Source organism: Poromitra crassiceps (genome assembly GCF_964638095.1).
Source record: "Poromitra crassiceps genome assembly, chromosome: 19".
Lineage (NCBI taxonomy): Eukaryota > Metazoa > Chordata > Actinopteri > Beryciformes > Melamphaidae > Poromitra > Poromitra crassiceps.
In genome coordinates, this window is record NC_139646.1 from 16,684,671 (window position 1) to 16,710,545 (window position 25,875).

General features: G+C 43.2%; 1 protein-coding gene across 1 annotated transcript in view; it reads right to left on the reverse strand.

Annotated features, from left to right (window-relative positions):
* Positions 1–141: 141 nt before the first annotated feature.
* The window catches only part of LOC310793606 (testis-expressed protein 2-like), a 49,381-nt gene continuing 23,647 nt past the window's right edge, over positions 142–25,875 (reverse strand). The window contains exons 3-13 of the mRNA XM_083655434.1: positions 22,385–23,966; positions 20,257–20,457; positions 19,520–19,856; positions 19,038–19,273; positions 17,513–17,668; positions 16,139–16,238; positions 6,677–6,803; positions 5,246–5,359; positions 4,344–4,553; positions 3,255–3,375; positions 142–2,872 (exon numbers count right to left, since the gene is read on the reverse strand). Of these exons, the coding sequence (XP_083511560.1) occupies positions 2,723–2,872; positions 3,255–3,375; positions 4,344–4,553; positions 5,246–5,359; positions 6,677–6,803; positions 16,139–16,238; positions 17,513–17,668; positions 19,038–19,273; positions 19,520–19,856; positions 20,257–20,457; positions 22,385–23,941 (3,309 nt within the window). The 5' untranslated portion in view covers positions 23,942–23,966 and the 3' untranslated portion in view covers positions 142–2,722. The remainder of the gene's footprint in view (positions 2,873–3,254; positions 3,376–4,343; positions 4,554–5,245; positions 5,360–6,676; positions 6,804–16,138; positions 16,239–17,512; positions 17,669–19,037; positions 19,274–19,519; positions 19,857–20,256; positions 20,458–22,384; positions 23,967–25,875) is intronic.

Here is a 25,875-nt window from a genome sequence, read left to right on the forward strand (position 1 = left end):
CACCTCGTGGTCTTTTCCAATTGTTTGCCATTTGTTGGGTCGTTCATATTCGGTTAATTCTTGTATTTCCGACGGTACTTGAAGGCATGGTTACTCTAATTGTGAAATGCAGCTGCCTAGAAAACACCTGCCTGACAAAGGTTCACTAGAAAAGAAAATCTTTATTTCAATCAAGAGCAAATACTTACAAAGCAAGCGAGATTTTTCCACTTGTACCACATTGCAAATGCATTGCATTACAATTCAGAATACAAAATGTATATCAGAGTCATCTTCAGATGAGGAAAAGGCCTGCAAAATAAACATTTGCAAAAGTGAAAAAGGCTTTCATTTACAGAGAATTATTTTTGCTCTATAAATAAGAGGCAGATATACATAATCACTGAATTTGGCCTTGAAAATTACATGGCAATATTCAAAAATGATCAACATTTCACAAATAGACATGATCTTCATAAATCCTCAAAAATCTTTATTTCATTCTGTTTATTCCAGAGAAGTAGACAAAAACACAACCTTAATCCACATCCAATGTAGTCTTTCACAAATACTTAAAGAAAATAAACACATAACCAAGGTAATAAAAAGGGAAAGACAAGCATAGAAAAAATCAATGTGTTACAGTGCTTTAGTATCCTATGAAGAAAGAAATACATGAAGACAACATTATGCATTCTGTAAACATGTCAATGAATGCAGATATTACTGTGCATTTGCAAATATCTCGCAACAATATATCAATATGGGTTGTGATTGGGATACATATTTTAGAGCAGAGAGAGATCTAGCACTGTAGGTCCAATCAAAAGACTTTGGTTAGAATTAGAAATATGATACAGATAAAAAGCTAAGGAACCAGTGAGTAGGATTATGTTTTTTTTCTGCAATGAACGTTTGCCTATGCGGTATGTACCATAACTTCATCCAAGTGTTAAATTACACTTAAGTGTCAGTGAACATAATGGTGAATAGACTAATTTCAAAGCATTGACAAATGTTGCAGTTGGCAAATTAAATGCACTTCCTACAAGCATAAATGACAGTAACACATAGATTAATACACCACCTGGTACTTCACAAATCGTGACAAAACTGATTGAACGGCACATCGGCAAAAAGACACCACTTGGATGAGATAGTGTTTATCACAAGGAAACTAACAAAAAAAAGAGAAAAGGTCTACTTTCACTTAGTATTTGTGCAATCATTTGCATATCCCGATCAAAATGTGACTGGGTAAAAACTGTTTCCATACATCAAAAACAAATCACCAAAAAACATCCATCCGTACATTCATTAGAGGTGTTAGAGGCCTCGTACTTACTTCTTCTCAGACATATACTTCAATATAGTATCTTTACAAGATCATAACCTATATAGCATTTCTATCATTGCACTTATTATGTCCATGTATTTGTAATTAGCATGGAATTTACATGAAGTGAAGACACTTTGCCTATATGTTTAGTTCTTGACATTGGCTGCCAGAGGCTGGAGAGAGGGAGGACATTTTTTTTAAGGTACTGTAGCTCCATACAGACATGGATAAGGTCGTCATTGGCATAGAAAAAGGGGCCTTGCTAAGCCAGAGGGGTTTTAGGGTGTGTTGTCACAGCACAAATGAATACTGTTAATTACATCTGATCAAAGACCGCCAATGTAAGGACACAGCATCAAATATCTGAGCTTCTCCAATACACTTTCTGCAGGTAATTAACTCTTCTTCTACTAGTCATTCGCAATGAAATAGCCCTAATTTCAACAATACTACAAAAACTCTACTCTCACAGCTCACAGCATTTCTATAAAAAAAAAAAAAAGGACCCAAATATCCCGTTGTGCGTGCGCTGCCCATCATTGGCTCGTCAGGTCAGTGTGCCGGTCTACATGCCGTTTCATTGGCTCGTCAGATCAGTGTGCCGGTCTACATGCCGTTTCATTGGCTCGTCAGATCAGTGTGCCGGTCTACATGCCGTTTCATTGGCTCGTCAGATCAGTGTGCCGGTCTACATGCCGTTTCATTGGCTCGTCAGATCAGTGTGCCGGTCTACATGCCGTTTCATTGGCTCGTCAGATCAGTGTGCCGGTCTACATGCCGTTTCATTGGTTCGTCAGATCAGTGTGCTGGTCTACATGCGGTTTCATCTCATTCTCTCCTCAACAGAAACTCTGACATGTGCAGGCTATAAGGTATCTGGTGAATGCTTCCATACTAATGTGTTCATAGGACATTGTGTACGGTACTTTATATATCCCCTCATTAGCTTAACCCATTGATACCTGATGCAGCATTTGTGTGTATATCCCTCATTTGTGTGCGTATCCCTTTAAGACGCGGTTCGCGGTCTTAAAGGGATACACACACACATGCTGCATCAGGTATCAATGGGTTAACCCACCCCCCTCTGAGCCAAACCTAATTCTCTTTTCACATATCGGTCCCTATTCAATAGGTTCTTATAATCCTTCAAAGGGAAACTTCCTTTTCATCTGGCACGATAAAAAGTACTGAGCACAGCAGCAAATCATTTGTCGTTAGTGTTTTCCTTGGCTAACTCTACTGTGTTCCTTTAAAATGCATAATGGTCTCCTCTATGGCAAGTGAGATACCCCTCCTGCTATGGGAATGTGTTTGTATTAGAGTAGCGTCTGACCTATCCACTTTGGCTCTAGTTCCCATTTTGAGACTTCACAAGCTCTAGGAAATACTGTAAACAATTCTTCATGGCTGGCTGGCGGCGCCTCTCTCCCGTTGGGAAGGCTCTGGCTCGCCCGTGGAGCCGGCTAAGGGTCCGCCGGCTGTGCGCGGGTCCATGGCAGAATGCATGATAGTCAGCCACAAATCGTCCATGTTTGGCATCACAAAGACTTTCTAATACAGAAGAGAAAGAATGATGGGGGACATAGTGAGTGGTTGAATTTTACAATTATAACTTTATAATTTCATTTTCATTTTTACAACTTGACATATGCAGAAGCACCTCTCTCTCTTTCTCTCTCTATATATATCTATATATACACAGTATATATATACAGTATATATATATATATAAAATATTATTTGGTTCTTGCAACAACAACAACAAAAATTATTTATTGACCCAGCAATTCTCTCTTACATAATCATTATTGGGTCATAGCAATATTGTTAGGGACTTTCACATATTGGTTGAATGTTGCCAATTTAGAAATGGAATCTTATTCCTATTGCAAACAAGCTAAAATGTGTAAAATTTACAAAAACAGTAACATACCTGGAATTCCTGGTTTAGTTTTTTCTCTATCCAGTCAGTAACATGAGCCAGAGTGACTTCTCTTTCTCCCAGTTTAGGTCGGGCCTTCAGTTCCAGGTGAGGTGGAGTCCTAAAGCCATACCTGCCGCAGAGAGTGATCAACAATTTACTCACAGACATTACTCACAGACAGTTGACGAATGAACATACGGTAGCAACAAAGAATATGCTTAGTCCCCAGCAGGGGGTGCTGGCACATAGATACAAGAGACCATAAAAGCATTAATTTATTTTGTTCTTAGATCCACGCAGTCTCTCTCAGCAAAACAAAGCAAATATATTATAAAGTTATCTCCAGCTGATCTGCATGCAGACAATCATTTCACCACTTGAAAAAAAAATCAATGCTTCTTGCAACAAAATGATTGTTGACATGTTAGGAAAGCCCATTATGGATTACTATTGAATTCACGAGTCATCTTAAACATTCAGTTAAATGAGAGCAGCATTTCTCAATTTCACAGAATAATTAATGATCTGATAAGGTTAACTTACCAACATTATAACAACTGTGAGCATTGTGGAGATTTAACGAACACCCTTTGAAAAACTACAATTCCACTCTACTTGCTGCTGCAAATGTCACCTACACCCAGGTTTGAATGAATGCTGTGATTGGTAGACAGTTAATGAGGTGCCCCATAGTCTGACAGGAAATAGTCAGCCAGCTACTTCCCAAACTAGTCCAAATCGGTGCTGTCATTGTTGCTGGGTACCAAAGTTCCAACATTTGTTCCCCAAAGATAGAAATATTGTTAAGCAATTCGACTCTCACTCAGTTCTACAAGCTTTGTACCAACTAACCATCACTTTGTGCCGCTAGGGGGCAGCATTGACAACAAATGGGACTGACGCAAGGGTGGAACGACATCACTGGTGGTGAGCAACATGTTTACTATTTCCTTGTATTTTTGATAGAGTCTGCTGTGTTTTCCCATCGGTTGGAAAAACCTTTGAGGAAGACATGGAAATTCACTGTGTGGCAATGCAGCATTCCACAGATTACACAGCAATAAGGCAATTTGTCGTGATGAGGGGAAGTCCACATACCATATCCTGTCAGTGGGGGGAGGGGGGATGTTGACGGCCAGCGTGCCTTGGAGCTCCTGGACCTCCACAGTGAGCAGGAGGGGTGTGTTGGACACCTCCTCCATCTTCTTTTTGATGAATTCTGTCTCTGTGGCCTTCTGGAAGTATTTGGATTTGGTGATCTTGTCCACAAAGCGCATGATCTTGCTGGGTTTGTGGCCTCCAACCAAGCTATATTGATTGAAAGGAGGTTTTAGAGTCAAAGCCAAGTATATGAATTTAGTTTTACACTTCAATGAAAAATGATTCCAATGCTTAATTCTGCCAGACAGATGATGGATTGTGTTGTGCTGGTGGAAAAGCTGAAGTGATTTAATGACTTCCTTCCTAACCAAGTTTGTACAATTGTTGGCAGAGAATCATGTTATCTGTCTCTCATTTTAATTAAACTCAACTTCAAACAGGATTTACTGTTCACCTTAAGGCCTTCAGGCATTATTTTGTTCAACAACAAGGTGCATGCCTATGGCTTTAGGACAGGGGCGTGACCTTTTCACTTCAATTAACCCTTTATTTTCTGTCAAGTTTTCTTTCTGGATTATTTTCTCATTTCAGGCTTTTTAATTTCTCTTTTCATGTTATTTTTGCCTGATTAATTACTGGAAAACAGACATAGATCACAAGAAAAGGGATTTGAATTTGTAATAAAGTATTTAATTTTACATTTTTTCCATAAATCTTCTTGCAACCTTCCCCCCCAACCTCACCTCCTACCCTTTGGGGGTCATGAAGATAGGTTGAGAATCACTAGCACATCGACTTTACAACCAACACTGGTAACAGAGAGTTGTTGTTTATGGAGGAGCTGATTACAGTGAGCAGACAGAACTCTGAATACTAAATGTGCATCGATATCTCCTCACCTCTCTGCTCCAGCAGAGTCGTTTGTGAGCTCTGAGGTGTCTTCCTCATCTGAGGACCCGGCGCTGGAGGACTCCTCATCACTATCAGCTACGCAGTAAGACCGTGGCCTGTATCTGGACAAAACAACACATGCATGCTTCAGTGGGGCTGCATTGCACTCAACCTGTCATTAATGTACTGTACCTACAAAAACCATATATATACAGGTGATGTTAAGACACTAAATGAGAGATACACATACACACGCCTGTCTACACACAAGCTGCAGACCGCTGAGAACCTAACTGTTTTGAGAAAGAATTCAGACAGTCGGTCTGAACAAAACCGCTGGTCACCCACAACACTCTCGAGTTCTCATGAGACACCGTTGTCATTAGAGCCACAGACTGGAGTCAAATAGAAATCGGCACAAATCAGCAGATTATAAATTAGCAGATTATAAATCAGAAGACTATAAATCAGCAGATTATACACTGTTTACTTTTCAGATGGGCCTCGATGTCAACCTCACTCTCATGAGGACAAACACATCCAAGTTAGCGCGCATGCACACACACGCACACACACACACACACACACACACACACACACACGTACACGCTCACACGCACACAGCGCTTGTGAGGACATTCCATTGACTTACATTTGTTTACATCCTCCTAACCCTAAGTGTATAAACCCAACTTGACCCGATTTCAACTCTGGCGTTTTAAATTTGTCTGCATCCTAACCTTACACGCATAACCCTCAATTTACTTCAACTTCACCCCATTCCAACTTTCATATTTTAAATGTGTTTACATCCGAACTAACCCTACATCCATAACCCTCAATTTACCTCAACTTCACCCGATTTCAACTCTATCTCATGTTTTAACCCCTAACGTTTTCTAACAACATCATTTTTTAGTAACCATACTTACTCTCCTTGAAAGGTAAATACACAAACAGGCATAAACATCTCCTGGCCCTTTTCACTGTTGTGATTGAATGAGATGAAACAAAGACAATGACAGCAAACGCTGACACAGACACTGAACGCGTTAAGAAAATCAATAGTTAATGAGAGTCAGACGGAATCTGAAGACAACCACCAAAATATAGACGTACAAAGATGGAGATTAGGAGTGAAGCAGATTAAATGAATAGGGAAAGTCAAGCAGCACTCACCAAGGGCAAAAATGGATCCCATTAAGAGCCGCGTAAAGGTTGAATCCAGAGGGCAGAGAAGGAAGAGGAGAACACAGAGAGGTGAAGATCATAAGAGAGAGAGGATATAGAAAACACAGGAGCAGCAGAGGGAGACGGCATGTAGCAGACTTTAGCACCGTGTTAAGGAACAAAGTCTTTTTAGTTAAATGTTCAAGCGAGAGACATCCTGCTTCTTTTCTGACACGTATGTGTGGGTTGATGGCGTTTGGCTGTCTTACCCCTCCTTGCCGCTTTCTCCTACGCGGGCGCCATCTCCTTCCTTGCCCAGGCGGATGAGGTTCATCTTCGTTTCCAGGGTCATCAGGAAGGAGCCGCTGTAGGACATCTCCAGGTCGAACCACAGACCTGAAGGACACACGGGGAGAGGACGCACAGGGCTTATTATGATGGCTATATGAGACAGAATGAAAGATGTTACTGCAGGGCAGAGGGGCTGCGGCCAGTAGCTGAATATGCAGCAGGCAAAATCACTGTCAAGCAGTGTTGGGCAAGTTACTGAAAATGTGTAATTAGTTACAGTTACTAGTTACTTCTCTCAAAAGGTAATTTAATTATTTTAAAGTGACTAGTTACTTCCAATTAATTAGTTACTAGGGAAATTAACTTTTGCGTTACGGCGTGTGCATTTTTGCTGGGCAGGTTAGGCGGCTTCTCTCCCCGGACTAGGTCTGAGCATCAGAAATCGGATAATCCTCTGAAGTTGTCTGTTATTTCCATGTCCTAAAGTAACTAGTAACTAGCCCAGTTACTAATTCAGTAACTATAATTGAGTTACTAAATTTGAAAAAAGTAGTTAGATTACTAGTTACTGCAAAAAGTAGTTAAGTTACAGTAACTAGTTACTTAGTAACTAGTTACTCCCAACACTGCTGTCAAGGTACTAAATTGCACACACTTGCAGTGTGCAAGCTTTTTATTCATTTTTTACTTGTTGTTCACCTTTGAGCTCAGCACCTGCCCAACCTGGTTTTTGGATGTGCGTGTATTTTCTCTGATACTAAATTGCGCGCGCACACACACACACACGGGGCGGGGGCGTTTAAGGTAAAACTGCAGTCATTTATCTTGATGATCTGGAAATACTATTCCTTGTCAACCAATAAAGTACAATAATTGAACTTATATGTATTTGAACAGCACAGAAACAAAGAGAAAGAGAAAAGACACTGGGAACTACCCTAATGGAAACACAGTATAGGGAGAGAAGGATCTCATTCATGTGCTTATATAGTACGTGTGTGGAATGAGAGGAGAGATTAGTATTTGTATACTTGAATACCCCCGTGGGGAAATGTATCATCAGCATTTGACCCATCCTATCTACTAGACACCTATAGGAGCAGTGGGCAGCAGCCACACTACAGCCAGCTACAGTTCTTCTGCCAGTGCCTTGCTCAGTGGCACTGACACGAGTATTAACCCTAACATACATGTCCTTGATGGGGAAACAGAGACAGTACGTTTGTGGAAAATAAATTGTGTGCATGAGTTCTATAAGGTTTTCCAATCAATCTCTCTGCGAACATTCAAAACGTAGCTGGCGCACGTCTTCCAGCGAGGGAAACAAAAGTTTGATAGCCCAGGATTGCTACCTAAAGGGGTCAAAGGTTCAGAGGAGACGCTATAGTTCAGGTTTTGAGGCCAGAGAGAGAGAGAGAGAGAGAGAGAGAGAGAGAGAGAGAGACACACACAGAGAGAGAGAGCGAGAGAGAGAGAGAGAGAGACACACAGAGAGAGAGAGAGAGAGAGAGAGAGAGAGAGAGAGAGAGAGAGAGAGAGAGAGAGAGAGAGAGAGAGAGAGAGCACTTCATGCTCTTTCTGTGGCACCCGGGCTCTCTCTCCCCCAAAGCATCTCGGGGGTCCCCAAAAGATTCTTATTTTCTTGATCCATCTGCTTATGAGAGAGAGACACTGCGGAGGGAGAGGGGGGAGACAGAGGGGGGGGGGGGGAGACAGGAGGGAGGGGGGAGACAGAGGGGGAGAGATCACAGGGCTCTTTGAACAGAGGAGAAACAGTTGGACAGCGTGCAATCCTCCCCCTCGCCCTCGTTTGATATCAGCAGGGGGCGACTGGCTGGCTGCATAAACAGAGTTCTCTCCTCCCTCTCTTCCTCTTTACCCCTTCGCTAACAAACCTGCTCCAGTCTGGATTAGAAACCCCACCAAAGCCTTCATCCACAAGCCCGGGTTGCATGGGGCAAGCTATGTGCTGTCCGCTCGTTCTTTTCCTCTCTCTGACAGACACAGACACAGACAGACACACAGAGACACAGAGAGACACAGAGAGACACACACACACACACACACACACACACACACACACACACACACACACACACACACACACACACACACATTTGAAATAAACAGTAATAGTGCAGTCAAATGCTGGGACAAACACACACACACACACACACACACACACACACACACACACACACACACACACACACACACACACACACACACACACACACACACAAGTCTAACTTCAAACACACACACACAAGTCTAACTTCAAACTTGGGGATGATTTTTCTTTAAACCACTGGAGGGCAGTGGAGGTCGACAGATGATGCAGGAATGAATGCAGTGAAGAGAGAGTATTATAGTCTTACATTCATTCTTTATTCTATTTTTCTGACTGTCTGAACTTCAAATCATTCCTGAAATGGCATTGGATGGCTAGAATGCAAACATAAAAAATAAAAAAAATTGGATGGAGAGCCTGTGAAATTGTGCGGGGCAAGCGGCATCAGTTGTGACCATTACAGCAGAATAAGATCAAGCTAATATTGCAATTCCTTTTTCTGCCTTACAATATGTATTGGTGCATTTTTGATATATTGAATTTCGATACATCATCCACAACTACTATGGACAACAGTGAAGAGTGGGTCATTAAACTAGAGGAGGTGGACAAAATAACAGAAACATCTAACGATATGAATATCAACCTATTAACAGAGCTGCCAGCTTCAGAGAAAAAGGTGGCTGCTGGAATAAAGTGACAGTAATATCATTCAGCTTTACGTCTCGGCAGAACTTATTTCATCCGTTAGGTGAAAAAACAACAACAGGGTTCCTTTGGTGCTGTCAAAAACACCAGCTGTGTGACGCTCACAACGTACAGTTCCAGTTAAGACTGACGGTGTCAGACGCCTGTGGTTTTGTGGTGTTTAGCACCTATTCTGTGAATTTAACTATAAATACTACAACTATAGATGTATCAACGTATCATTGAAATCACATGTGGCCTGTGCTGGAGACACTCTGTGTCAAAGGATACAACTGCTGTATGTCTGTCTGTTGTCTTCATTATTGTAATCCAGCTCTCAGACCATGCAGATGTTGTACATAGACAATGGACAGTTTGGGGTGGAGGTGGGTGGACAGACCAAATAAGTTCAATTACAACTTTTTCAGGGTAATTAGAAGACAGCGACTGAACAGATCAGCCATTTTTAAGAAAGAACTTTTTTAGAAAGCAATGGATGTGTTACCTATACATTCGGTAACATAGGATACTCCTGACAGCAGCATACATTTGTGGCACACGACACCCCAGGGAAATAAATAAACATGGGTTTTTTTTGTGGGGGGGGGGGGGGGGGGGGGTGCAGTGTGGGAAGATGAGTCCATGTGTGTACTCCAGACAGATTGGGGTGAAGCTGCATGGTGAGGAGTCAGTCAGTCACTCACACACACATGCAGGGGGAGGGAGGCCAAGGTGACTGCTTGTGAGCACCCGTTACATGGACATTATAGACGGTCATGAGCATGGCAGCCAGCATGAAACGGATTATGCAAAAACAAACATCGACACGGATGCGAAAGCATGCGCGCACAAGTATGTGTGGAGGCACGCACGCAGACACACAGCCAGAGAGGCTCATCGATCTGCGGCACTCAGCATGCTGCTTCCAGGAAGGAGGAGCAGGGTGAGGCAGAAAACTTGAGATGCCTAGAGGACACAGCTGTGAGAGCAACACACGAACACCAGTCTAGATGATACAGCCTAGTATCTGAGACTAACACACTAACACCAGTCTAGATGATATACAGCCTAGTATCTGAGACTAACACACTAACACCAGTCTAGATGATACAGCCTAGTATCTGAGACTAACACACTGACACCAGTCTAGATGATACAGCCTAGTATCTGAGACTAACACACTGACACCAGTCTAGATGATACAGCCTAGTATCTGAGACAAATCAAGTCGAAGAGGAAAAAGACAAGATCAACAAAAAGAAAACAACGAAATGGGCAGTTAACAGCAACACACTGAGAGACCTCCTTGCACAAAACATACCTGGACTCCAACATAGAAAGCTGATCGTTCTCAGTCAGTCTTGTAAACAGAGGGTTTGACAGTTGACAGCTGAGAGCCCGGCTTCTGTCAGCTGACCAGAACGAAAATCAGATTTCTAAATAGCCGTTATTTTAATAAACTGAGCACACAGGGGTAATCTAAATAGTTACCGTACTTTGACCGACTACATTTTTTTCTAAACTTATAAAAGTGCCATATTAAGCGTTAACGGTGGTATAGAGCTCAAACGGCTGTCGTGATCCTGGCGCATTGATATGAACGGTGAACAGACCATTTAGCTAGGTGTACATTATCACTGTACATTATCACAAATTAATGGACACCTTGCAGCCAATCAGAATCGAGTATTCACCCAGAACATGGTTTAAAGCCTAGTATCTGAGACCAACACACTTAGACTAGTGGAAGTTTCCAATGAAAAAACCAAACAGAAGTATTCTCTTATAAACACTTGAAGGTAGAAGACTATCGATCTGGCAAAGACACAATAGTCATTTAAGTGGAATGGAATGAAACAGTCCAGGCTGAGGAGTACCAAAACCTGCTTCACAAGTAAAGCTAATCTTCTTTTATTACCTTAAGCCAAATCAATAATACATATTTTGCTGGAGAGAGTATCAGCCCCTTTCCTGCTTACAGGGATCCGCATTGAGGAAAAAGTGACTTCATTTCATTTCCAAGAAATATTTGTAAAAATGAGGCACTTTGCTGATTTGCCAGTGAGCGATCCAGCTCACTTCACAGGGAATCTGTTAGAAAACACTCAAAACGTTTGGCAACAGATTGCACTTTCTCAATCTGGGTGCAATTAACGCCGACAATTTATCATCAACAACAACAAAATGGTGGCCTGTGGGAAGCGATTGCATTTGGAGTGGCTATTGAGGTGTGCTTTGCCTGGAACTGTTCCAAGAGATGCTGTTTCGATCTCATTGGGGGGGATAACGCACACTCAATTTCTACTGTCGTTACAGAGTCATGGGAGAAGTGGGGTGGTGAAAGCGAGACAGCGCCGATGACTCACAGGGAAGCATGGAGGAAGAGGAAGCATGGAGGAAGAGGAGGGAGACTACTAGAGAGTGAGGAAGAATGACACAAAGAGGAAGATGGAATGAAAGTGAACACAAGGGGAAGAGAAAAGGGGGAAGGGACTCGAGACCGTACATATGAAACAGAGAGAGGTGAAGAAGACAGAGAGACACACAGGGAGGGGACAGCTCAATGCTGACGTGCTTCTGAGTGACCATGGAAACATTCCTGTGTAAAAGTGACACACAAGCCTCCCTTTGATCCAAACTACAGCAGTTATGTGAAAACGTCAGCGTGTCTTTGAGCCAACATAGTTGTGCTGCAACAGCAGGAGCAAAGTCTGTGCTACCTCACAAAGCTACGAGCTCACATAGCTAAGCCTCAATGTATCCCATCCACAGAGCTTGTAAGGGCTGCTTGTATTGTACTGAACCAAGAGTTCATTAACCAACCAAATTCCATTACATTTCACCTCTGAACGATGAAGTATTACTACTGTACATACAGTAGGGTTCTTGTTGAAATATTGAGGAAGACTTGTTTTGTTGGATATTACGATTCTTATATCTATACAACTGATTGCCTTACAAGTTGTGTATGCACATGCACAGTGGTTTGTCTGATGTTTTTAGCTACTAGTAGGCGTTGCGCTCAATTCCTAGCTACACCCGCCCTGCACCTGGCCGAGCTGGCCCTGCAGCTCCCGTACGCAGCTCGGCCGCTGCGCGCCTCGCCCTGGCTGCTCCTTGATGGTATACTTCAGGGATGCTGGATCACCTGTCCTGGAGCTGGCAACATACAGCTGTCCATGGCTGAAGACCGGGGTCTGAAGCCAGACTCCCACTTCTTTCAGTGTCTGTCCCTGGGACTTGATTTTGATCTTATGACATCACTGATGACATCATCAGTAGGATTCTTATGACATCACTGATGTCACAAGTGCTTTTATGACATCGCTGATGACATCACAACCCTTATGACATTACTGATGATGTCACAATGCCTCTGACATCACTGATGATGTCACAATTTATGTCATCACTGATGACATAATCACTGGGACTTTGTGTGTGTGTGTGTGTGTGTGTGTGTGTGTGTGTGTGTGTGTGCATGCATGCGTCTGTCTCTTGTGTGTTTGTGTTTGTGTGTGAGAGAGAGAGAGAGATAGAATCTATGATATCACACTGATGATGTTATCAGTGGGACAGACAGACAAAGCCCTAGCTCCCTTTAGATAGATTCTTTCATTATTGCCTGTATATTGGGGAATCAGCAGCATACTGTATGTTGTGATGCCATCAGTGATGTCACTTGAGCAATTGTGATGTCATCAGTGATTTCACCCAAGCAATTGTGATGTCATCATCAGTGATCCTTCCTGGCTGAGGTTATAAGTGGTGGGAGTATAAGTAGGGAGAAGAGGACAAGTGGCGCATTATCTCCAGAGGAACCCTAGGAATCGAGCGCGCGGAGCATTATTATTTGTTATTATTAAAATTGAAGTGTGTGTAATTTTACTAAAAATATTTCTAAATATCCAATATTTTGGAGCTGATAATGACGTTATGTGTGTCATGTGGATGATGAGATCATGAGCGTCTTACCACAACTTCCTGTTTCAGCTCAACATGTGACGCATATGGTCAGTATTGTTCTCTTGGCGTTCTTAGCATTCACTGCTGTTGTGCTACATTGTTGTCAGCAATGGAATCTGTTGTTAGCATTGACAGCATTGCTAATGTCTCAGTCTGCACAGGCAATTGAAACTTGAAAGTGAAGGCTGCTATAGCTAGAGCTGCTGTTCTCTGGGAGGAGTGCATGTCAGAGCCAGACACAGCCTCAGTATTGCAATCGTATTATTAGTCAATGCAAGCAGACTAGAGAAAGAGTGGGAGGGGACTGGGAGGCCAGTCACAAGATACATTCCCACTTGTAAATCTGTAATGTAAATCTGCTTTGAAGCTTCATTACATTACTGTATGTCATTTAGCAGACGCTTTTATACAAAGCCATTTCCAATAGTACATTTTGTCAACAGTAGTGCAATCAAATGTGCATCTTCATCAGCAAGATCTTTAAAAAAGAAAAAGTAGCATTTGTTGATAGTTGAAGGAATAATAGATATTTTTCCTTTCCTTTTGAAGAGTGGTTAGTTCAAGAAGGGTCCAGGTGGAGCCTGAAGAGGTGTGTTTTTAGATGGACAGTGATTGGCTCAGGGATGAGGCCCTCGCAGTGTGCAGGGTCTCTGTGACTGTAAGGAGAGCTGTCTCAGGAGAGTGAGAAGCCTTGAAACCAGATTGAAAAGGGTCCAGGAGGTTATTCTGGGAGAGATAGAGAGAACGTTGTGGATAACTGTGGTTATATTGGGGCCTGGGTCTTAGTTTTGTAGTTTTTGCCATCATGGTGATTGAATGTATTGTATTGAACACACGCGCACGCACACGCGGCCAACGGGTAGCATCCAACAGCTGAATCCAAAAAGTGATTATACTGTTCATGTTGATGTTAGTCACTCTCCTCTCTCTAGTGTGTATGTGTGTGTGTGTGCGTGTGTGCGTGTGTGTGTGTGTGTGTGTGTGTTTTAGTCACTGAGAAGAAAGTGACTTGATATGTGCGTGACACATGTACACCTGTAGTGTAAATGCATTTCTGAGACACTCCAGGTGGCATATTATTGACTGATGTAAGTTAACAACACACATGCACTTCACGTGTGTGCATGCACACACACGCACACCAGTGGCTCCTGCATTACATTACTGGCTTTCCTTGGGAAGCTAAGCAGGTCTGGCCTAGGATACTCTTTGGATGGGAGACTGGTGCTGGAAGTGGTGTTGGAGGACCATTAGGAGGTGCTCTTCCCCTCTGGTCTGATGAATAATCTGGTTTGATGAATAATCTGATCTGATGAATAATCTGATCTGATGAATAATCTCCCCAATGCCCCAGGGCAGAGACAGGGACTCTGTCCTATGAGTGAGCACCGTCCTTCAGATGAGATGTTAAACCGAGGTCCTGACACTCTGTGGTCATTAAAGATCCCATCGGCACTCTTCACACAGTAGGGGTGTAACCCTGTTACTCCGGTGCCCTGGCTCAATTCCCACACAGCAATCATGAGACAAAAAGAATAAAAACTACTCACACACCGCAGAGCTCCTTTTCTCCAGATTTATTTGTGGTAACACGTTTCGAGCTACATGCTCTTCATCTTCCTTCAATCATGGCCACCTAATCATCCCTCATTACTTAATTGGCACATTCAGTCCTCAACTCTCCACTGTGACAGCAGGGTTTTGTGTATGAAGTTGAATGACCGACAGCATCCAGAGAGCCAGTACCTTCAACACCTACTCAGGCCAAGACCTAAACAATCTGACCAGAGAGCCAGAACCTTCAACACCTACCTCGCTCAGGCCAAGACCTAACACAATCTGACCAGAGAGCCAGTACCTTCAACACCTACCTCGCTCAGGCCAAGACCTAAACAATCTGACCAGAGAGCCAGTACCTTCAACACCTACCTCGCTCAGGCCAATACCTAAACAATCTGACCAGAGAGCCAGAACCTTCAACACCTACCTCACTCAGGCCAAGACCTAAACAATCTGACCAGAGAGCCAGTACCTTCAACACCTACCTCGCTCAGGCCAAGACCTAAACAATCTGACCAGAGAGCCAGTACCTTCAACACCTACCTCGCTCAGGCCAAGACCTAAACAATCTGACCAGAGAGCCAGTACCTTCAACACCTACCTCGCTCAGGCCAAGACCTGACCAAAGCTCTCAACTATTTTATGCCCAGAATTTAGACTTACAATGGAGACAGAGGTGTTAATAGACACATGTACCGTAGGTGTAATGTTGACGTAATGTCTTTCAATTAGGTGTTTTACACATGTAGCGTTCAGGTAGTGTAGTGTTCCCATAGTGTTACAGTGCAAGTGATGCCTGCGACTATACATTTTGTACATGTCCACACGACTTAAATAGTTATCTCAAGTGGCGCACCAAAGCACTTGTAAACAGTCAGGTTTGGGCTTTGTAAAGCACAGTCGGAATCGGTTTGATTCTATTTTTATAGCTGATTGCTTGAACTGATCATGTACAGGTGATCCAGAAGTACTGCATGTGTGTGTGTGTGTGTGTGTGTGTGCGTGTGTGCGTGTGTGCAGGGTGCGTGTGTGCAGGGTGTGTGTGTGCGCGCAGGGTGTGTGTGCGTGTGTTTGTGTGTGTGGTCAGTTCATTAGTTGATGTGTGATAAACTCTCTGTGTGAATGTGTTCATGATGATAGTTGCTTTGTCTCTTGCCTTGGTGGTCAATGGAAGGTTCGGAGGCCCCAAGGATTGTGGGAGTGGCCACACCCATGTCCAGTTCTGTCAAGGTCAGCTCATTCATGAAGTAAGGCAACTGGAACAGAAAGACACTGCTAAGTTGACCAGCGATATTATGAATAGCTCATTCCCAGAATAAAATATAACCCGTTTGAAAAACAAAAAGTTAATTTAAGTTAATAAATGTAATGTATATCTTTCCAAGAGGATATCGAGCATCTTACACGTTTCATCAATTTGCCTCACAAGGACATAAAGTTGCTATTTTTTTTTAATAGCAGCATTATCTGTTCAAATTGTATTATTATTATTTTTTTTACTATTATGTGAATAATAGGAATTACTTTTTCAAATGGTGGATTTCTCATTTTGGGTCAAACATAAATGATGAAAAATGACATGGAAATGGATAAATACAGCAACACACAGAAACACACACAGACAGTGAGTGACACACTCTGTCCTCAACCCCACCTTATAATCAGTAAGCATGACTCTTCATTTTGCTTCCCTGTTAGCCTGAAATCAGACTGAATCGTCAACTCGTTAAACTCTATTTACTTCTTCTCTTGATCTTACTTCTTCAGAAGCAGCCAAAACTCTACTCAGTGGAGTGGACGGATTCCAAGGTCTAGTACACCTCTTCTCTTTTCATATTTCTCTCATTCTCTAACCCTTAACAGGGGTTGTCTCTAAAGTTTAGAGACACCCCTGTTAAGGGTTAGAGAATGGTCTAGAGTCTAAACCATAGACTGTATACAAATATGGATGTCATGACAGCTCCTCAAAAGTGAAGCCAAAACACCTCGATCGCCCCCTTGTGACTGGCTTAAATCTGTGTCTTAAATCCCACCCCCTCCATGTCAGAGCCAAACTAAAAAATCAAGATACATTTTTCCCAAAGATGGTTTTGATCATTTTATGTACTTCTCATCATCTTGACGCATGTTCAAATGATCATTTTGGGGATAAGTTTCTTTTGAAATCGTTATTTGATATAAAAACAGATGATTGACCGCTGTGACAGCCACTCTCAAACCTCCGTCAGACAGCGGCACGGCTGGGGGGCTCAGCCCGACTCTACTGCGCAGACTCTGGTTGCAAATGGCATCGCACAAGCAAGATGTCAACCCGCTGAAATTAAATATTTTGGCTTCATTTTTGCATAGTGGTAGGAAGCGTGTCGTCCATATTCATCTACAGTCAATGCTCTTTAAACCCACTAAACTAGAGGTGTCCGAAATGCAACTGCCAACCACTTACGCAGCTGGGTGACACAATCTCACGTCGTCAAGCAGTAACAAACTTTAGCGAAGGGTAAGAGGTTGCTAGGGGTCACAGTCCACTCACCCGGATCTTGCTGAGCTTCATCTGGATCTTCTTGGAGACCAGCTCAGCCCAGTATGGCTCTCCCAGGAAGTCCCAGAGGACCCGGCCCAAAGCTGCGTTCACCCAGGCAACAGGCTCCGCCTCCTCCCTGGGCTGCACCACGGGGCTGCTGGGGAGCTGACGGAACACAACAGGACAGGAGCTCACATTAAAGGCTGTGTCAACACTTGAGCCAGTCTCTGCCTGGCTGCTACACCATTTGGACAGATGCATGATGGGAGCAGGGGGAGTAACAATGTTCTGGTGGCAAAGCATTTGACACACTGCCAAAGAAATACCTGCTTTGCCATTACTGAGTGAGGCGTGGCCAGACGAGTAACAACAAACGTTTAAACAAAAAGAGAGAGCAGCACAACAACAATGTTCTGCCCCCAGAGGTGTAGGCAGGACTTAATTCTAAAGATTTTGTGACTAATACAGGATTAGTACAGGATTTATTTACTTACTACTGTACATGTACCATGTTTACAGCCCAAATAAATGATTTAGTGCTGATTCCCACATTAATAAAAGAATGAAAGTATAATATCTATATATAATATCTACATTACTAACATCTAACCCTACAGTATAGCAGTGGTTCTCACCGTTTTTGGCTCATTACCCTTTAAAACAAGCCATGTGTGACCTCTTATCAAAGGCTGCATGTGGAGAGCGGTGAGGAGTTCAACCAAAGAATGACTTTTCCTTTTTAAAGAGACAGCTCACCCTAAAATTCAAAATACATATTTTTCCTCTCACCTGTAGTGCTATTTATCCATCTATAGCGTTTTGTGTTAGTTGCCTGAGTTTTGGAGATATCGGCCACAGAGTTTCTGCTTTCTCTCCAATACAATGGAACTAGTTGGCACTCGGCCTGTGGTGCTCAAAGTGCCAAAGAAATACATTTGATAAACTCAACAGCAATGTCTCTTTCCAGAAATCATGACCCCATTACTCAAGATAATCCACAGACCATGTTATGAGCAGTTTCATGGAGGAACTATTTTCTTTTGACCGAACTACACCCACTTAGTCTCATGTCTCATGTAGTTCTTACATGAGACTGAAAAAGTAGAGTAGAGTAACCGGGTCATGATTTCTGGAAAGAGACATTGCTGTTGAGTTTTTCAAATGTATTTTTTTGGTGCTTTGAGCACTATAAGCCGAGTGCCATGATGCCATCCAGTTCCATTGTATTCAAGAGAAGGCATCTCCTCGGCCGATATCTCCAAAACTCAGGCAACTATCCCAAAACGATATAGATGGATAAATAGCACAACAGGAAAAATATGTATTTGGGATTTTAGGGTGAGCTGTCCCTTTAAGGTTGTTTAATTTGATTATCAGATGAGGCCCAGAGGCTGAAAACTATTTAGGATTTCACCAGAAAAAAGCAAAAGAATTGTGAAAAATCTGAAAAAAATAGACAACTGTGCATTGAACAAATCTCATCGGAATTAGAGAAGAGGAAGTAGTGTGACTTGCAGCTGTGAGTGTGTGTTACCTTCTTGTCGGCCCCGGGGCTGCTCTGTGGACTCTGGAGGGTGGGGCTGGCAGCAGTGGGGCTGGCTGCCTGTTTTGGCACCAGAGTGGCCATGTAGACATTGTAGTCCAATAGAGTCTTGGTTTTGGCACTGCCCCCTGCTGTTGAGGAGGCAGAGGCGTCCTTGGACCTGGGCTGAGCTGCCAGTGCCTCATCCAGACTTCCACGGCTGCTACTGCGACTGTGCGGGCCCAGGGCTGTGGAGCGCAGGGCACAAGTCAGAGAAGAAGAGTGAGGAACGAGATGCCGCATTCACAATTTATGCTACTGGCAAACCGCCACGGACTTGAGACAGTTGTTTATGTACACAACAGTCAGATTTCTTATAGACTTATGGAGCGTGTAGAAACATACGCTTATTCAAAATAAACGATACAATTTTTTTTAGCTCTGAATTATGAATTAACAAACACAGCATTCAAAGCACTGCTAGGTTTGCTCACCGTTCTTACTCCACACAAGACTGGTAGTCTTCTTCAAATCTGTCTTGGGTTTGGAGGCCAGTAGTATGCGCCGGAACCACTCCTCCTTCTCCCTCCCGGTCCTCCCAAACAGGTAGAGGGTCAAGTCTCGAGTGGAGGAGGAGGAGGAGGTGCCACGCTCCAGCGTTGCCCCTGTCCCCTCCCCTCTGTCCCCTGTGACTGCCCGGCCCTCGCTGTTCTCCAGCCGGTCACCCTCGGCCTTCGACATGAAGTCATCCTGTTTGCCAAGTTCAATGCAGATGGGGTATTTTTTGTTCCATACACGCTTCCTGGCCAGGCTCTGAGGCACTAGAGATACCTGCAGGAGGATTTGGGAAGACATTTCTGAGTCTTATAAACCCGTGTTCCACAGTGCCAAGTATTAGGATACTTCCAAGACATATAGGGCTATTTCCATGACTAAGACTTGTCACTCATTAGGTCTTAAAATGCGTCATTTTTTGTTGAATAAAATATTTGAATGTTCTAGGTTCTCTTATTTTGACTAGATCCACACCTTTTGTAATCAGAAAATGTGTTATTTGTGTCATTATTCCTTCAAAGATAACTAGCTACTGGCAGTTATTAGCAAAGTTAAACAATCAACTGATTGACAAAAAGATTACGAAACACAATTTTGGAGAGAGGTTTTCCATGCCCATAGGAAAACCTGGCTGATAATACCCAAACAATAATATAACACACACAAATACACCTACTTTGCTGTTGGCGAGGTCATAGATCTTCTGGCTGATGTAGGTGACGTCAGGTTTGGCTTCGTTGTGTGTGGCACGCCGGGCGATGTTGTGGTTGGGTTTTGACAGACGAAGGATGGAGCCCTCCAGGCGGACATAGATGGAGTGTGTCAGTGTGGTGTGGTACGTCTCTGGGTCGTAGTTCACTATCTCGTTCATCCAGCCCTGGAAGGACGACATGACCACATGAATGAAGAGAAAAAACTTCATTCCAAAACACTCGTTTTGGAAAAAGGTCTGAAATTCAACAAAATATTCCCCAAAACGACAAGTCTATCCTTAAAAACGTTTTGTATGTTTTTTGTACGTCTTAAGATTACTCTAAAAAGAACAGAAATACTTAATGACATTTTGCAATATATGGTCGATGTTTCAATCGATGTTTCAATTCTTCATTTTACAATATAATGCTACACAAATCAACTAGCATATTGTTTTTGAAAATCAGTTAGGGGAGAGAAAGTCTTTTTGAGAACTAGAAAGTAGAGTGAAGACAGCAATCGTGGACGTGCCAATTGTAAGAAAGATATCAAAACAATTGGACAGCAGCGAATCAGTGTAAAACCATCTTATGTTGTTGCTTCTCCAGTGAAAGGAAAGGTTATCCATCTCTTTTTAGGAACCTCAGTCTGATAATGTACATATTGCATACATAAATCTGATATTGTACATAATTGACTGCACTTGCACTTGCAATGTTGCGATTGTTGTGATTGTCTTTGGATATTTTTCCTATTTCTTTTTCTCTAAATATTGATATGACCGCTACGCTGCATACTGACAGTAAGACAAACTCCTCGTATGTAATATTTACATATTGTGGCAATAAAAGTGCTTCTGATTCTGATAAGAGACAGCGACTTGTAAGCATTGTCTTTTCCACTGAAGTCATAAACAGTTTGTTGTCATTTGTTCTCCGTGTTGGACTTTGAAGTTACTCTGGCTATATTAAGCCTAAGGCTCCATATATAGCCCATTTTATACTTTGTTATTTCAATGTACAAACTGTAAAGGAAAAAAGGAGCATCTGAAACGGATTGTTTGATTTCAGAACACAAAAACAGGATACTCGCACCTTTATAGCAATATGAAGAAATTAAATATGACAAGCATTCATTGTTTCTTGCCTGCTGACAAATTCATTTTTAGCTTTCTTTATTTTTGGAGTTATTCTTCCCATTTATAGATTTTCACATACAATGTCCCGCGGTACACTGAAGAATAGCATGTGGTACTCTTCGTTAATGTCTCAAATGCATTTTTAAACCCTGTTTCTGTCATTCCGTTATCCACTCCATAAAAGTGAAAGCAGATACGGCCCTGCAGTCTGCGGTGGACATCAACTGGATTCCATGAAACGCTACACCCCTAACGCAGCACACACGGCTCATCAATAAACTCCTGGAGGGAAAGAAGGCCCAGTCTGAAATAATAACACAACTCAATTGTATTTTATGCACCTAGATTAGGTTTGTGTGACGCACCTCTTAAGATGCTTGTATTTACTGTAGTTAGACAATTAAGACAACAGTTAAGAAACAAACAAAACAAAGAGATTGCGGCCTAGATCGTCTGTGTGTCCATGACGTTTCTATATGTTCAGCCAGCAATGTTATGGGTTGTAGTGGAGAGGGGTAAACTAGACATATGACCTGTTCCATTATGCTTGCTGGCCTTTGCCATCAATACAAAAGTGACATCATTTGGAAGGCGGCCATGGACTTTGGGATGATGGCACATAGCTCACTGCTAGCCTTTAGGGGTCAGGCTGACAGGCTAATCCTTGGGATGAACATTAGCAGCAAACAAAAGTAGGCTAACAGGCATTGGCTGTAAAACACAAGCCACAGGGCCTCTAATGTAGCCAAATGAGCTCACTGGCTGCGTTGCTCAGCTAGTTTATTGGCCGTTTGTACAGACAGAAGCACGGCACCTCAGGGCACTCACACTTTCTTCCTCTCTCCCCAAAAGCCGAGATCAAAGTAGGGACAAAATGTGAGGCAAGGATCACCTCATTCGATGGCCTTAAACACCACTGATTTAACACGTCAACACTTGCAAAAATGTGAAGTCAAGAAACAGATGAACTAACCTTAAACATGTCTGGTTCTTTAATGTCCAACTGGGCCATGTTCCACAGCTTCCCATGGCGTCTGGCACGTCTCAAACCGTGGCCAGAAGGTTTTGGCCCTGCCCACCACACCACGGCGATGGCTAAAAGGAATCCCAGACCAATCCCAAGCAGCATTCCTCCAACGTAAGTGGGAAAGGGTAGTACAAAGCACCCGTAGACCAGCGCAGTCAGGACGATGAGAGTATAGTGTGGAACACTGGGCGCCAGCTCGATACTTTCAGATTCATCATCACTGCACGGGTCAGTACCACCACTCGGTGGCACTTTAGTTCGACTACCACTATTGTCAGTTCTAACGGCACCGTCCCGTTCTGTGTCGGCACAAGCCTCAAAGTCCTCGCTGGACAGGACGCAAAAGTCGTCATCGTCCTGTTGTTTGGCCAGAGCAGACATGGAACACGTGTCCAGTGACATGGAGCCTACAGATGATTTGCTGTCAGCAGAGGGGAGGCAAGGTGACTCAGCCCGACCAGAGGTTCTGCAGTTGGCGCTCTCAGCATCCCAGTCACCTCCTCCCTCCTGCTTGATGCAGTTGTTGTTGTTGGTTTCCAGGTGACCGTTGACAGAAGTCAGGATAGAGAGTTCTGTGGCACCTGCGGAGAGGTCTGCGGCACCGGCGGAGAGGGCCTTAGGCCGGTAGCTGCTGCCGACTACGCTGGCACTCTTCTCGTCCATGATTTTGCTCAGCAGCTGGAGAGGTTCGTAGATAGCCTCAGAGAGACGCCGCTTGGTGTCTTCGATGCGCGCCTCAACTTCTTCTGAAACCTTGAAGAAGCCGCGGCTGTCTGGGGACGTTAGCGGAGAGGAAGAGGCCATTTTAGAGTCACCAGCGGATGACACGGCGGCAGTAGGCATGCGGGATTGCGTAAATTGCTTGAAAAGTTGCAGGTTGAGGCGGGATTCTGGCAGACGGTAGGCAAAGGAGGAAGAGGATGAGTACTGGGGGGTATCCGATGATAAGGACTTGACCAGGGTCTTCATCAGAGGCCTATGCCTTACTGGAGAAGGTCCGGCAGGAGAGGCCCCGGCACGAGGCTCCATGTCAGAAGAGAAAGCCTTCACCAAGCTGAAGAAGGGTTTGTCACTGGAGGGAAAACTCAAAGATTTAGTAGGAGAGGAGTTGGAGATTGTGCCTTTCTGCTCAGCAGGGAGCAACGATGGACTGTGTGTGGGGGAAGTGTTATTCTGATGTTCAGGAACTGGAGAAAGTCGGAATGATTCAGGAATGACGGCAGCATCAGCCGCCGAGTCCGACGGCACCCCTTCAAACATGTCCTCGCTCGCCTCTAAGCCTGTCACGACACCGGAGTCGTCCTGAGCTGCAGAGGTCGAGGAGCCAGGTGTCCCATAGAGCTCTTCCTCCTCCTCCTCTTCCTCCTTCCCAAGAGCAGAGAAGTGGATGGTGATGTTCTCCTTGGACCGCGAGCGCTGGACTTGGAGCTTGGGGGCCACGGCAGGTGGCCGTGGGGCTGTGGACTGAGCTCTCTCTGCATGGCTAGAATGCCGGCTGTTCATCGCAGGGCTCCCACTGAGTCACAGTCTGTGGAGGAAACAGGAGATGTTTAGAAGTTTTACACTCCTCTCAATATGATTTATTTAGAAGAAACATCCACAGTAATCTCCAACAAACATAATAACCTTGATCATCTATCACATAGTGTGAAAACATGATTAGTTGGCAATAATTAAAATGCTCTGAGCTTTCCTAATGAAATGAAGTGGAATGAAAAACCATGCGACCATCCAACCCTCCATTTTCACTCCAAGGTATAATATAGAGGACCAATGAATTTAGGAGTGAATGATAAATCAAATGGTAGATCATTTGTTTCGAAGTGGTGTAAATTTCATAGAAGATACCAGCGACATTAAATATTTACTACTACTTAGCCGCTAACTGAATCAAGGCTCTGTCCCCTAGGCTCTAAATATCCTATATATTCTAAAAACAGCACAGCAGCACCACATCGAGTTTCAGGTCACTGATTCTGCTGTGGCGTGCGCGCACACACGCACACACACACACACACACACACACACACACACACACACACACACACACACACACACACACACACACACACACACACACACACACACACACACACACACACACACACACACACTTCCTTTCCATTCTCATTATCAGATAGATTGCTGGTAAATTAGTGAAAGCAGTTGCTTAGTTTTTTATTTTATTTTCAATTTTTATAGAACAACATACGAACAAGGCAAACAGGCTCAGACACAGGAAAGGAAAGAAAAGAAAACAAATACATACATCATTGACATTCATCATTACAACGTGCTGCTACCAGCCAACAGTTGCTTAATTTTGATTAGCTGTGGATTCTATGAATTTTCTATTGGGTTATTTGGCTGACAAGGTGAGAAACTGCTCAGTAAAACAAAAACAAACATACCCATAATTGTTATACTGAACTGCTCATCGTGATAACTGCTTAGATGCTATTGAGTAACAACACCCTGTGTTGCAGACAAACGCAGAACCAACCATGGAGAGCAAGACAAATTCAAAATGAAATTCCCAAAAGACAGTGTGTTAGCCCTCCAAGAGGACACTGAGTCACTAAGCTGCCATGACAGTACATCATGTCATTCAAATGTTATACCCGCCTCCTCTTCCCAGAACAAGCGTTTGCATGTGTGTGTGACTGACTGTGTGTGAATGAATGAATGAATGAATGTTTATTTCGAACATTAACATAAAAGACAATATAAAAAATAATAAGTATAATAATAATACACAATACATTAAAAACATTTTAAAACAAAAAAAGGAAAAAAACAATAATGTACAATATTAATCATAATTGCAATAAAAATAACAGTATTTGTTCGAAAAGGAGTAGGAAGGAAGCCTCTGCTTATCTGGTCCTACCCCTATTGTGTGTGTGTGTGTGTGTGTGTGTGTGTGTGTGTGTGTGTGTGTGTGTGTGTGTGTGTGTGTGTGTGACTGTGTGTGTGTGGGCAGAAGGCCATCTCTCTACAACATATTCTGCGTCACTTTTCAGATATACAGATCTACGGCAGGCATCTTAAATCACCACACTTAACTAACACCTCACTTAACCCTAACCCTAACCCTAACCCTAACCCTAACCCTAACCCTAACCCTAACCAGGCATCTTAAATCACCACACTTAACTAGTGATTACAGCCACCCAGTCCCACTCACCACCTGCTGCCTGACACACTCACAAACCAAACCATGTTCAAAGATTCAGAAAAAAACTAACGGCACAAATCCAACTGATTTTCGGACTGTTATTTCCCTTTAACGTCACATTCTTTCCCTAGTTTTCCTCAGCTATTTATTAAGTAAAATTACCAAACACTTAGCTGGTTTCCAGCCTCATAAATGCAATTTATTTATTTGTGCTGCTGATCATCCCAAGTAAGAACTTTTAAGACATTATTCTAGGCTC